Source organism: Nyctibius grandis, chromosome Z (assembly GCF_013368605.1).
Source record: "Nyctibius grandis isolate bNycGra1 chromosome Z, bNycGra1.pri, whole genome shotgun sequence".
NCBI lineage: Eukaryota > Metazoa > Chordata > Aves > Nyctibiiformes > Nyctibiidae > Nyctibius > Nyctibius grandis.
The window spans coordinates 56,901,808-56,915,759 of record NC_090695.1 but is presented as its reverse complement, the minus strand read 5'-3'; the positions used below and the strand labels follow the sequence as shown (position 1 = coordinate 56,915,759).

Below are 13,952 nucleotides of genomic sequence, written 5' to 3'. Positions count from 1 at the left end.
TCCAATCCCCAAGCCATGAGGAATTATTCTCAACTAATACAACTAGTTAAATTTGCCTTATACTGGTTTTAGATGCCATAATAAAGTTACCTGTCATTAATGATCCAGTTCAGACACAGATTGAGAGAATTAAGGTTTTTGCATCTCTTTACTATTTCCATCACGGTTTCATTGTCCAGTTCTGTGATATGACGGAGATCCAAGTTGGAAAGATTTCTTAGCTATTGAGACAAATATGATAGAAAGAAATAATCTGAAATGTGTTCACATACATAACTGTTATAAAAACTGTTAAACTTTTTGGAATCATGTATAATATACACGAGCTAATCAAGAAAGATGAGATTACTGCACTTTTCACAAAAAGAAACATATCAGAGATATTCATAGAATCTAACGTTAGCAAATTGGGAACTCAGGCACTCAGTTACTCTGTGAAATCAAGACACTCTCACTCATGGTCCAATACATCTACAACGGGGGCCCTAGGCCTTCCACCTTTTAACTACATGGAGTGTAAGATACCAAGTAGCATACTAACTCATGTAATTATAAGAAAAATAGGGCATAGAAGGAAGGGGAGACAGCACATTGGTGCTTAGATTCAAACGTATGTGATTAAAGACTTCAGAGCCTAAGGCTTTCAAACTAAGTAAATATTACAAGCTCCCTGGAAAATACAGTATTTATACTGTAGTCTCACCTGCACAGCCATCAATAATAACTTGGATATTCTGAACAACAAAAGTTGGAGTCACGGAACAATATGATTTAGATTTATGCACTGATTAATTTGATTTATTACTACTGTTAATCATTATAATATGTCCTTCAAAAGCAAACAAAACCCTCTTACTGCTTTTATGAGCTATGGATTCAAAGAAGAAAATTTTTACAGATTTCTGCAATATACTTAAACAACAGATCAGTTTAGTCACAATAACCTCCAAGTGCTGTTTGCTTTTTAAGCTGTCTGAAATAATCTCTGTTATACTCTGGAAAAAATAATTGCATTAGATAATACTGACACTTTAATTAAATTTCCCTCCCCTGTAAGAGAGAAAAAATAATCCAATTCAGCGATTTAAGTCACTAAGGATTTGATTAAGTAAAGGCATACAACTGGGATCATATAATCGGTTCACTTCAGTAGTTAATTTTTAACTCAATGTATTTAAGGAAAAAAAAAATATTTAAAAAGTTAAAAAAAAAAGATAAAAAGGAAAAAAAGAGGACTTAAGATGTAGGTAGTCTTCTACGGAAACTGATGTTCTGGAGTTTTGTTCCAGAAGATTTTTACATTCTCCAAACTAAAGCTGAAGATAAGCCACACACTGCTTCAAAAAATTCTGCGGAACAAGCATAAAATTAAGGAACCTGACCTCTGAGAAACAACTGCATGGTATGTCTATAGGAAGTAGGACAATAATATTCCTATTACTAGGATACTACCACAGGTGTACTGTGGTGGTGTTTATTGTAATCCCATTAACTTCTGATAATCTTATTTGCCTGTTAGGGAGAAAAGCACATAATGATTGATACTGTGTTGGTAAAATGGACAGATCTTACAAGCTCTGTCTCTCTGCATTTCATACATACTGCTGTAGCAGGAAGTTTAAAAGACTTACCTTCTATGCACCCAAAAAAAGCTCACAACCAATCCCTCAATTTTATGCATAAATTACAAGGAGAAGGGCAACTTGAGTTTTCCTCGCCTTCATACAGCTATTCATGTTAGATACTTCAGCCTTTATAGTATGTTGGCAATAACATGGCCAATGTCTATAACATAGTAAATAAATCTACTGGACAATTCAACAATGCATATGCTCTATGACAGTGAACAAATATTTACCAGGAGACCTCAAAGACAAGTACAAAATCTTCCCACTAAAGAAACCAGAATTCTTAACTAAAACATGCTTTCTCTCACAACAACACTCTTATGAGAAGGTGACAATACTGGTGATTCTTTTGCCATTATTATTATTTACAGAATAAAACCCATGAACTTATACTAAGATAAATCAACGCATGGAGGACAGTGCTTCATTAAAAAGTGTCTAACATGACTTCAAATCAGGTATGATGTAAAGCAGAGTATCTACCCCATTGAGGCAATGATGAATGCAGCAGAAAGAATTTGTCGTTTCCCACAAAAAAACAACAAAAAAAAAAGACTTTTGCATTGCATGGGTAGGGTCAAAAACTAAACTGAATTCCTAGTATCCCTACTGACCAAATTAATAGCGTTTCCAGGGTAGACCTTATCCTTTATCGTCACAGGAGAATGATCATTCTCTCATTGTTTCTTTCCTTCCTACTAATAATGGTCTACCATTACATTCAAAATACAGTAACTCAACCATCACTTGCCTTTTTTTACTGTTGCATTAATTCATTTTAAACGGCCTTCCTGACATCTGACCTACTTGGTAGGTTAATTCTTCTTTTTACCAGGCACGACATACTTAATCCAGAAAATCTTACTGTCTTAAAAGTTTGAAGAGACTGCTTCAGATTGATACAAACCCTTCAAGTATATTTTGATCTACACAACCTCAATATTCCCATTTCAGATAAGTAAATGACTTTCAAGAGCTGCAGAACCAGATACACATTCCCTTAAGTACTGGACCTTCTGACATGATTTTGTATTAATCTGAACATGACAGATGAAAATAATACCCCTTTGCCTATTTAAATCAGAGGTATCAACATCTTATTACCAGTCAGAAAATGTTATAAATGTGTATGTAACCATTTTCCATTAAAAAAATAGGATGGATACTTTAGTGACAAATGTCCTATTTTGTATTTTACCTGGAAAAGTAATTATAAGGCGTTAATGCTGAAATGCTGCATTCTTTATTAATCACTAGTATTATAAAAAAATGGCAAGAAAAATTACATAAGTTTTATATTCACCTCTAACCCTCACATCTAAAAGTAGTATGATATAAAAATAATTAAATTTCTCTGAAGCAGACAGTTGGACAGTAGGCACTCGATTCTTCAGTGCATGCACAAATCTTGAGATTAAAATAGCATACCTTTAATTAGCATTCTTTACAGGAAAGGATATTCTGTGACTTAAATACTTAATCTTAGGGCAACAGGATGAATAAAGTTTTTCCTTTTATTTTTTTTTTCCAATCAAAACCAATTTTCTTCATCCAGCAATACCATTTTATTGAGCAATTTCAGGGCCATTCTTCTATAGACATTCACACTTTCCTTCAACTCTTAATTTTATAGCTCTACAAAGAATGCTCAGCATGAGCAGAATATAAACTCTGAACTCAACTCCAGCAGACAAAACGTTCTAACTGAAAAAGTAATATTTCATGTGACAATAAAACAGGCAAAGGAAACAGCAGACAGAGGGCTTAAAAATATGAAATAGAAAATAAAATAAAAGAATTAAGAGAAAGCAAGAACAGCTAAACTAATTTTGTATTCTACATATATACAAAACCTTGCTGAAAATACTGAATATTGACGTAGCGTTAAAATTGTATGAGATAGATTAATAATAGCATTTAAATTTCAGAGTTAGTCTAGTTAGATGAATGACATTAGAAGGGAACAGGATATTGATCGCTTCTTCTCAGTGCCACTAACAGACAGACAATTGACAGCCCAGTATGTAAAGGTTTTGTGAGAAGATTGCCTGTTAAAACATAATGAAAAGGAATTGAGACGCAAAAAAACACTTAGATCACAAAATGGTTTTGGACAAAGGAAGTTTGAAAAACAGAGCTTCAGTTCTTTTAAAAAGATATTAAAATAAAAAAAAATTCAATACTACTATTTTTAAGAAATTATGTACTACTTTTGGCTCTCAAATATTTTAAATTATGACAAAATCATTTTTGTTCAATACTTTTGTTGGTTGGTTTAAATGAAATTTTATGGAGGTTGATATACTTAAAGATTCAGAGGTTATCATACTATTTGTGTGCCTGAATGTTATGGAGTTCATAAGACTTCTATCTTGATTACCTGTAATATTAAAATATGTGCAATGTTAATCAAGAACCTAGAGCATTTGAAAACTATCATAACCAAAAAAAAACTTAAAAAAGAGAGAGAAAATATGCCTGAATTGAGACTCTTCAATTTAAGATAAATTTCATATACCTTAGATGATAAAAAATTACTGTTAGCATTGGGATCACAGGTAATTTTTCAGTGTGGGTGTACCAACTTCTGTGAATATTCAGCTGCTATTGTAGGGGACTGCTGAACAATGAGTATGCAATTTTTTTTTGATTTTTTTTTTTGTTCCCCATCCACTTGCACAATTCCCATGGAGATATGCTTCCTTAAAAAACATGGAACAGAACAGAATCATAGAATTATTTAGGTTGAAAAAGACTCTTAAGACCACCAAGTCCTCAGTATATCTAACACTGCCAAGTCCACCACTAAACAATTCACATAAGATCCATCCTCTTCAGAACTAAAGTAAAATTCTTTCTGAAGCAAAGTGCTTATAAGGACTTAACGAGCTTTAAATTCACATCTTTTGCTAATTAAGCTTAATTTTCTTGACACTTTCTGTGTACACGTGCCTTCAGGGAATAAACTGCTCTCTGATTTAAGCCCCCCAAAGCAAATGTGTGATCACAGGAAATAAAAAATAGCAACCTGAAAAAATTGTAAATCACATTCTTTTTATTATTATGTCAATAGAATCCATAAACTATTTTTTAAAAAGTCACATACATTAATGTTTACTTAAGAGCTGAAGTAACTGAACTATATTATTGAGATATACTGTGTTCCTGAAACAGTAATCATACATGGTTTAAAGAATTGGAAAATGATTGAATAGTTACAGAGGAGACTATTTTCCCATAGACTGATTTAATGTTCTGCACATTCACAACTTTTAATTTCATTTCTTACAGTTAAATATTGCAGAACATTGAGCTCCCATTGCTTAAATAAGAAATACACTTTCAAAATCGTGCTGTAAGCACAGAGATTTAATTTGCATTACGTACAAAAAAACAAAACAGAAAAAGTTTGTTTTGAAGAGTGTAGGTATTTGTAAAAAAACATGCCTGAGAAGAAAAGGGAGTGAAAAATATACGTTAATTAAGGAAACAAATTTATTCAATAGATTCCTTTGGTTTGTAATATACCACAGCAAAACACAATAGGAAAGTGAATGACATTTGTATTCAAGCTGCTACTCCTTCCAAGATGACTGATAATAATAATTTAGGTTTTGATTTATTGCATGCATACTTTTACAAGTTATGCTAGAAAAATAAATATAGTCCTCCTTTCTGATATTAAGACCCATTGTAGAGGAGCTCCTTGCTCATATAGTTCTCGTGTTACAAGACTTATTTCCAGTTTATCAACTCTAAAATTTGCTGTTGAATTACATTATCGCTGAGTCATAGTTTACTCTCTGTGTTATTTACTCTAAAGTACCTCTAATGAACATTTTTTTTTTGAAAGTTTCACACACCCACAGAGCACTGAAACCCTTCCCACCATGCAATGTCTTCTCTGCAATGCCTTTTTTACTTCCTTGCGACTTCCCAACTGCAGTTGGGTAAAACTATTAAATTCTTAAAAAAGATGAAACAAACCTATCTCTCAGGAGGGACACAGTTAACTTCATTCAACAAAACATTCAGCTTTGGCTTGACAAGATGTAAAAAGGTTCTCTTACACAGTCTATAGCACCACATCATTTAAAGTATCAAGCCAATCCTCATGAAGAATCTCCCAGAATCACTATGTTCAGAAATCCTTACTTAATGACTTTTTTCTATGACTGGAAGACTAACATTTAAAAGGACATCTTATAGTTCATTATATAAAGTGATTAAAAAGCTTTTTCCTGGACCTAGCCAAAGAACAATCATGTTCTTAGTTAGGAAGCATGATGACTTTAAGATTAGAAGGTATGCTGAAATATTACCATAAAAAGAGCATAAAGCAGAGCACTTCATGTCAAAATAAATCTGTTACTAAAGAAAGGGACCATACAATACCTCAGTTTAGAAAAGGTTCTTGCAAAATCAATCTTGTCATGTGCAGACTATCATTATATACATCTGTGAAGATGATAATGTCTGCACTGCGTAAGTCCTAAATATTTGCTCTATAAATCTGAATTTTGATTGACTTCATACTGGCCACCAACTTCATACTGGCCACCAACTCAGACACAGGCATGACTGAGTTAGATTGGACATGACTCTCGGGTAACAATTATGAGACAAAGAAAGAATAAAGATCACATTTTTCCAAAAAAGTTTTCTTATATAAACTGCCTTCATTTATGGGTGATTAGAAGAATAAGTGCAAACATTTTTCTATCAAGATGTTGTCCAAGGATTCACACGTATTTAGATGAAAATGTCTGTAATAAACTTTACCAGACATAGTCTGTCAGAAGTACATGGTGTAGAAGCACAGAGTTATACTGCTACAAAGCAATTACTTTTGCATATACATATTAGAACTAAACAGAAGAAGCCAAGGAAGTGGCTTGGAAATAAAACTATGTCTAGATGTCGAGATTGCTGATGCCAGCTGTTAAAATTCTTTTAGAAGTGCAACAATTAAACTGCTGAGAGGCAATTACCACAAGAGGGGAAGAAATACCACCACTTCTGGGGCCGAAGATATAAAATTAAAAAATCACTAGTTCACTAGTTAGCATATAAAGTTTCTTATTCACATCTAGTTCATGAATAAAAGTTACCCATCTGGTTACTCCATCTTCAACGCAATCACCTAATATGCACAGGTACTTTGCACGTTTGCATAGATCTTCGCACTTTAGAAGTGAAAAGTAAAAAATAACCAGCAATAAACTCTTGAGAGACAAGGATGTAAGGAGGGGAGGAAGGGAGAAAACAAGAAAAAAACAAATAATGTTGGGAAAGTAAATAATAAAACAAGTGAGAAAAAAAAGATAAAACACGGAGACAATAGTTGAGGAGGTACTGAAAACAGAAGATAAAAACTACAACACTATATTCAGTGCACGACCTTCTCCTTTCCATGGAAACAAAGTTGAGAAATGTTGGACTTATTTTTCTGATGTCATAGAACAGATCATTCAGATCTTCTGTGACACGGTTCCATACATTACAGCTACAAAGCAAAATAAAACATTCCTGGTCATCACAACAAACCACTGGTTTCAACTGGGAGTCTAATTGTGAATTGCAGATACACACACCCCTTCTTCCCTTTTCTTTCTCCCTGTGTGTGTATATGCAGTGCCTTCATCTTGCTCAATAATAATTATTTACTTTAGGTGTATTTTTGTAGTTTATAATAACTTCAAGAAAAAGGCACTAGTGTGATAACATGGTTTTGCTCAAGAAGCAAATTTTTTTGAATGTTACTATGTTCAGTAGAAAAAATAACGAAAATAAACACTGAATGTTTCTTCATTTTCTAAAATATGTAACATTTTCACTTCCATACCCCACAATTAGCTACTAAAGGAGCCCTGTGATTCAGCAGCACTGTAATTCAGAATTTTCAAGTGCTAGTATTTTTAAAGAGAGCTAACATTACTAGGGAGAAAATACAGTAGTAATAATAAACCACTCAGTTTTTGTACATCCATCAGCCACAAAGCAATATACAACGGAGGCCAGTGCTGTTATCTCCAGTTTGCACACAGGAAGCAGAAGAACAGAAGGTAACTAGCTCTGCAGAGCCTTGCGGGACACAATCACAGGCCACGTAGAGCAAAGAACAGATTTCACATTCTCTAAGAACATGGTACTGGAATTATTAAGCACTTATGAAGTACTAGTTAAGAACACAAAACTGATCACCAGAAACACATGATGGTTAGAACAAAAAAATTACGTCATCAACAGATGAATTCTGGAACAGACAGATGTAGCAGTTAAAGATCATGTTACTACTCCCCAGACATTTGTTTTAACTCCCTGTTGGAGCTTATTTTCTCCAAAGAACTATAGAAATGGAACATGCATCTGTGCTGGATGCTTCAGTGCAGTCCAGAGTTTTAGTTAAAATTGCCTGCTATACTACAAGGAAGTAACACCTGCCAGAGGAGGAAGATGGAAACACTACTGAAGTCCTGCAGCAAGATTAACCAGATACCAGTTATCAATAGCTTCAGAGTAAAGAAGCCTGAATTTCAATACAATTTCCCAGTCACTGTATGACTGGGAAAATCTCATACTTCCTCTTTTTCCCCTCAATATACAGCATCATCCTACTTGCCTCCATTACATTCATATATACCTCAGCTTAAATTAGCACTAAATGTAAAAAAATACCTTGTTATTGTGCACAGAAAGTCACTCATGTGAAAGAATACTTAGTAAACCTTACAGAAGACATATCATAGAATCATAGAATAGTTTGGGTTGGAAGGGACCTCCAAAGATCATCTAATCCAACCCCCTTGCAATAAGCAGGGACATCTTCAACTAGATCAGGTTGCTCAGAGCCCCGTCCAACCTGATCTTGAATGTTTCCAGGGATGAGGCATGTACCACCGCTATGGGCAACTTGTTCCAGTGTTTCGCCACCCTCATCATAAACAATTTCTTCCTTATATCTAGTTGGAATCTACCCTCCTTTAGTTTAAAACCATTTTCCCTTGTCCTATCACTACAGGCCCTACTAAAATGTTTGTCCTCATCTTTCTTCTAAGCCCCCTTTAACTATTGAAAGACCACAATAAGGTCTCCCCAGAGCCTTCTCTTCTCCAGGTTGAACAATCACAAATCTCTCAGCCTTTCCTCATAGGAGAGGTGTTGCATCCTTCTGATCATTTTTGTGGCCCTCCTCTGGACCTGCTCCAACAGGTCCATGACTTTCCTGTGCTGAGGATTCCAGAGCTGAACACAGTATTCCAGGTGGGGTCTCACAAGAGCAGAGTACAGGGAGAGAATCACTTTCTCCAGCCTGCTGGCCATGCTTCTTTTGATGCAGCCCAGGATACGGCTGGCTTTCTGGGCTGCAAGTGCACATTGCCAGCTCATGCCCAGCTTTTCATCCACCAGTACCCCCAAGTCCTTCTCAGCAGGGCTGCTCTCAATCACTTCATCTCCCAGCCTGTACTGATTCTGGGGATTGCCCCAACGCAGGTGCAGGACTTTACACATGACCTTGTTGACCCTCATGAGGTTCACATGGGCCCACTTCTCAAGATTGTCCAGGTCCCTCTGGAGGGCCTCTCATCACTCATCTCCACCCAGACACTGAGTCATTGACCATTACCCTCTGGATATGACCATCCAACCAATTCCTCATCCACTGGCAGTCCACCCATTAATTCTTATCTCTCCAATTCAGAGAGAAGGACGTTGTGGAGGACCGTGTCAAAGGCCTTACAGAAGTCCAGATAGATGACATCCATAGCTCTTCCCTTGTCCACTGATGTAGTCACTCCATCAGAGAAGGCCACTACGTTGGTCAGGCAAGACTTGCCCTTGGTGAAGCCTTGCTAGCTGCCTCAAATCACCTCCCTGTCCTCCATGTGCCTTAGCACACCTTCTAGGAGGATCTGTTCCATGACCTTTCCAGGCACAGAGGTGAGGCTGACAGGTCAGTAGTTCCCAGGACCCTTCTTTCCACCCTTTTTAAAAATGGGTGCAATGTTTCCCTTTTTCTAGTGACCGGGGACTTCACCTGACTGCCATGACTTTTCATATATGGCAGAGAGTGTCTTGGCAACTACATCAGCCAATTCCCTCAGGACTCTGGGATGCATCTTGTCAGGCCCCATAGACTTATGTATGTTCAGGTTCCTCAGTGGTCTCAAACCTGATCTTCTCTTACAGTGGGAGGGACTTTTCTCCTCCAGTCCCTGCCTTGCAGTCCATCCACTCAAGATGCGTGGGAAGAGAGACTGCCAGTGAAGACTAAAGCAAAAAACTTGTTGAGACCTCAGCCTTCTCCTCATCTATTGTTACCAGTTTGCCAGTCGTGTTCATCAGTGAGGGTATGCTTTCTCTGACCTTTCTTTCCTGGCTGACATACCTGTAGAAGCTCTTATTATTCTTTGCTTCTCTTGCCAAGTTCAGCTACAGACGCGCCTTGGCCTTCCTGACCCCATCCCTACAAAACTGGGGAGCGTCCCTATACTCTTCCCAGGATACCTGTCCCTGCTTCCACTCCCTGTGCAATGTATCAATATATCAGAGAAGGCATGATGTACTCTCCATGAAAAGTATGGTTAAAGAAAGAGTTAGTCAGGCTCTTCCTTGAACATGCTTCAACTTTCAACCCTAGAAAAATTCTAGATTATATTACACTCTAGGAGCAAGCCAGCAAAAACTCCTTTAACCTGCAAAACATACTTACTCAAAAACATCAGTCATTTCTGAATCGCCTCTTTCAGTCCAATACAAAACTTGCAGTAAGCAAAAACACACTTTTTTGCCAGCAACATACTACTTGAAAATAGTTCATTTCAAGTGCTATTACAATATACTTGAACACCATTTGATCAACCTAAAAAATCCCAATACACATCAAAAAAAAAGAAAGCCTTAGGAAGGCACAAGACAGAATCATGAGAAGTGGGACAAATAAAGGAAAAAGTACTTGATACTACATATATGGTAAATAATTAGCACCTTCACAGCAATGTTATAATTAAGAAAAGAGTTCCCCTATTGAGGAGGCAAACAAATTCCCCAATCATTTCTGAGAATTTAAAAATGTGTAATGTTCAGTGTTATCACATCACTGTCTTTGCAGTATTAATAGGCTACAGAAAGTTTCTATAGATACAGCTTGAGGAAAGGGAACTGGAATCCCCAAGTCCCAACAAAAGGCACATGCACCAATTATTTATCCCATATATGACTTTTTCCAAGTTCGTGATAAACCAGCCTCCTAGAAATTTTCTGAAGGACTATGTACAACAGTGTCACTCCTATGTAAATCAGGATTTCTAATCATTTATTATTATTAAACCATGTGAAAATCAGAACTAAATATTAATAAGAAAAATCAAGATCTTGACTCTTCTTTAATCAAATAAATGAGATTATAAAGTCACTTGGTTGAAGGGTAAGACATCTATTAAACACTTAATAAATCTAGGCAAGAATAATCCAGTAACCAAAGCATGAACCTGAAAAGCAATCTGTGCGGGAATTTCCCACAAAGCCTTGGACTACATAACCTGTCTATGTCAGATTTCTAAATTATGTACCTCATATATTTATGTTGTGTATACAAATATAATCTATAGTTATACATACATAGTTTTCATAGGACATGAAAAGTACTGTATTATTTCTCTGTACCACAGAGAAATGCCCCTTTTACACATCATTTCAATACACACAGAGTCCTTTCCAAATTACATCCTTTGAAGTGCTATAACTTTACCATGCAAATTAATTTATCTGGCTTATTTCTTTTTGCATGCATTCCAAAATGTATTCAATTTTTCTGTATCTTCAGCCATGGAGCTGCCCTAAACTGATGAAAGTATTTTACAGATATGCTGATTGGTTATGTACAACAAGAGGGCTGCACAGCTGCATCAAAAAGCCTGTATTTTCTTCAAGCGTGTTCTGTTTTCATTAAATATGCTCTCCACTCACTACTTCCAAGATCTCTCTAACCATTTTTATGTTTACCAGAACTTTCATATTCAATATCCATTTATACAGTCTTCTTTACCAGTTATAAGTTCCATTTTCCCATTTGAACTTTTTAAAAAAATTCTTAGCTATAAATAGTAATTTATCTATTCCAGATGCATTTTTCCTCTGTTCTCCCTGATGTTAGCATGATACCTGAATTTACTTTCAGTTACAAACTTTAGTTAATATGCTGGTTTTCCACCTCATCCAGGTCATTAATTTTACTGAATGCTTCCATTATTTTCAGCAGGTTCACTCAAGTTAGTTCTCCCACACATCGCTCCTCTTACATAAAAGAAAAAGGAAATAAAATGTATTTGTCACACTATCTGTGTTCAAATACAAAGATGGATATATACAAAATGTGTGTGCATAGGGGATATATTGTTGCAGAAAGGGATCTGTCTAAATCTCTTTCACTAAGAATTTTGCACTTCCAATTATGGAATTTTGTTTTGTTTGCAATGGAATCTGGTGTAACCAGGCATTTTAAAGACTTTTGGCCTGAACAGTATTATTATTTCTGAGAAAAAGTATCATCTTTTGAATATGTTTTTGCTACAGTGTTTTTACACAGGGAAATCTGAATGTGTCTGCTCAAATAATGCAAAGTACATTTATCTTGTCATGTTTCTATCCGTGACAGTGTTATTCATCGTATGTATAAACTTATCCTGGCTGATATCTATGGTTTGGCAATAGTCAAATACACTGATGACTAGCTAAAAGTAGTTACGATACTTACATTGGTGAGGTGAATGACTCCTTTCGATGTAACAGAGCAGCCCATAAAACCAACATACTGCAGCTCAGGACAATGTTCAGCAAAAGCTTTCACTGACTGATCTGTCACCTACAGAAAAGATATACAGGTAATAGTTGAACAGGTGATATGAGCACAAACTTAATGCAGTCTAACCAGTTTCTCTGTAACAATGGCAAGCTCCTCATTAATACTTTTAATTATTATTATCACTACTATTATTTAATTCAACAGTTTGAGAGAAAACATCAGGTATGTGCACACCCGTATATGTGCATGAAAAGGAATGAAAAAGATCATCTTTGGCAGAGAGGGATCATCTTCTTGGAGGAGAAGAAACGGAAGATAAGAGAGAGTGACGGCCACAAATTCAAATATTATTGTCATGCTGTTTATCTACAAATAACCCAGGAGACCATTCTATCCACTATTCTCATAAACTCTATACAAACATGAAAATACTAATAAATTTATGCTATTGCCATCCCACAGACTCATGCTATGCCCATCATTGACTCTGCAAAGAATTGGAATTGTATCTTAAGTTTATATTCCTTTTCTAAGCATTTTTACTAAAACAAAGCAATTGATTATTTTAAGCTAAAGATAGTATTACATTGGTTTTCCACATCAGACTTTTATCTTATGGTAATATACCATTGCGTCAGTTATCAGTTGAATGAAGATGCTTACCTAGTTTATTATTGTGATTTATTTATTTATACTATTTTTTGCTTTATAATTAAGTTTGTTTAATAAAATTTAATAACTATGAAACACAATCCATTGCATAAACGTAATTCTTTGTAGGTAGACTAAATATTCAAAAGGACAACATTTTGTGAACTTTGTGAAGAATATAAAATTGACATGGTGTCCTGGTTTGGCCTAAACCAGGCCGATTTTCCTTTCAGTGATTTTTACTTTCAGCTAAGTCTCCTCTAAGTAACTGCATTTTCTGAAACTAACTGCATGTTTTTGCAGACAGTGTCTGCTTCCAGGACTGATAACGCTCAAAGTTTGTAGTTATCACTGAGGCACCGGTAGGGATGTTGTGCAGAAAGGCTCTTGCTGTACTTATTCTTGAGAGAAACCAAGGTCACTGCTGAATTCCTCATTGCTTACGAGTGAAGAGCCGAAGGGGGGTCGCAGCTGCAGAGGGGAGCGGACAGGGCAGGTGACCCAAAATTGACCAACGAGGGTATTCCATCCCATACACGTCATTCTCGGTATAAAGTGGGGGGATCACAAGGGTCTCGCTCTCTTTCTGCTATGGCCGGTGTCCAGGGAGGACTCCGTCTGTTTTCCTGCTGCCCCCGATCCCGATCCGTGCATCCTGAATCCAGCTCTCGACCGTCGCTAGGCCCAGCCTGGGCCTTCCCGGAGCCTGCCCTGCAGTGCTGGTGGTGACGTGGCTGACTTCAGGGGAGCTCAATCTTGGTTTTGTATATATATTTGTATATATTTGATTATTTCTACTATTATTATTATACTTTTTTTTCATTATTATAGTTTATTAAAACTGTTTTAATTTTCCAACCCAGAAGTCT

At 36.1% G+C, this 13,952-nt stretch overlaps 1 protein-coding gene across 1 annotated transcript in view; it reads right to left on the bottom strand.

Moving 5' to 3' along the window:
* The window catches only part of FBXL17 (F-box and leucine rich repeat protein 17), a 325,238-nt gene that overhangs the window by 212,068 nt on the left and 99,218 nt on the right, over positions 1-13,952 (bottom strand). The window contains exons 5-6 of the mRNA XM_068422785.1: positions 12,385-12,492; positions 91-221 (exon numbers count right to left, since the gene is read on the bottom strand). Coding sequence (XP_068278886.1) covers positions 91-221; positions 12,385-12,492 — 239 coding nt within the window. The remainder of the gene's footprint in view (positions 1-90; positions 222-12,384; positions 12,493-13,952) is intronic.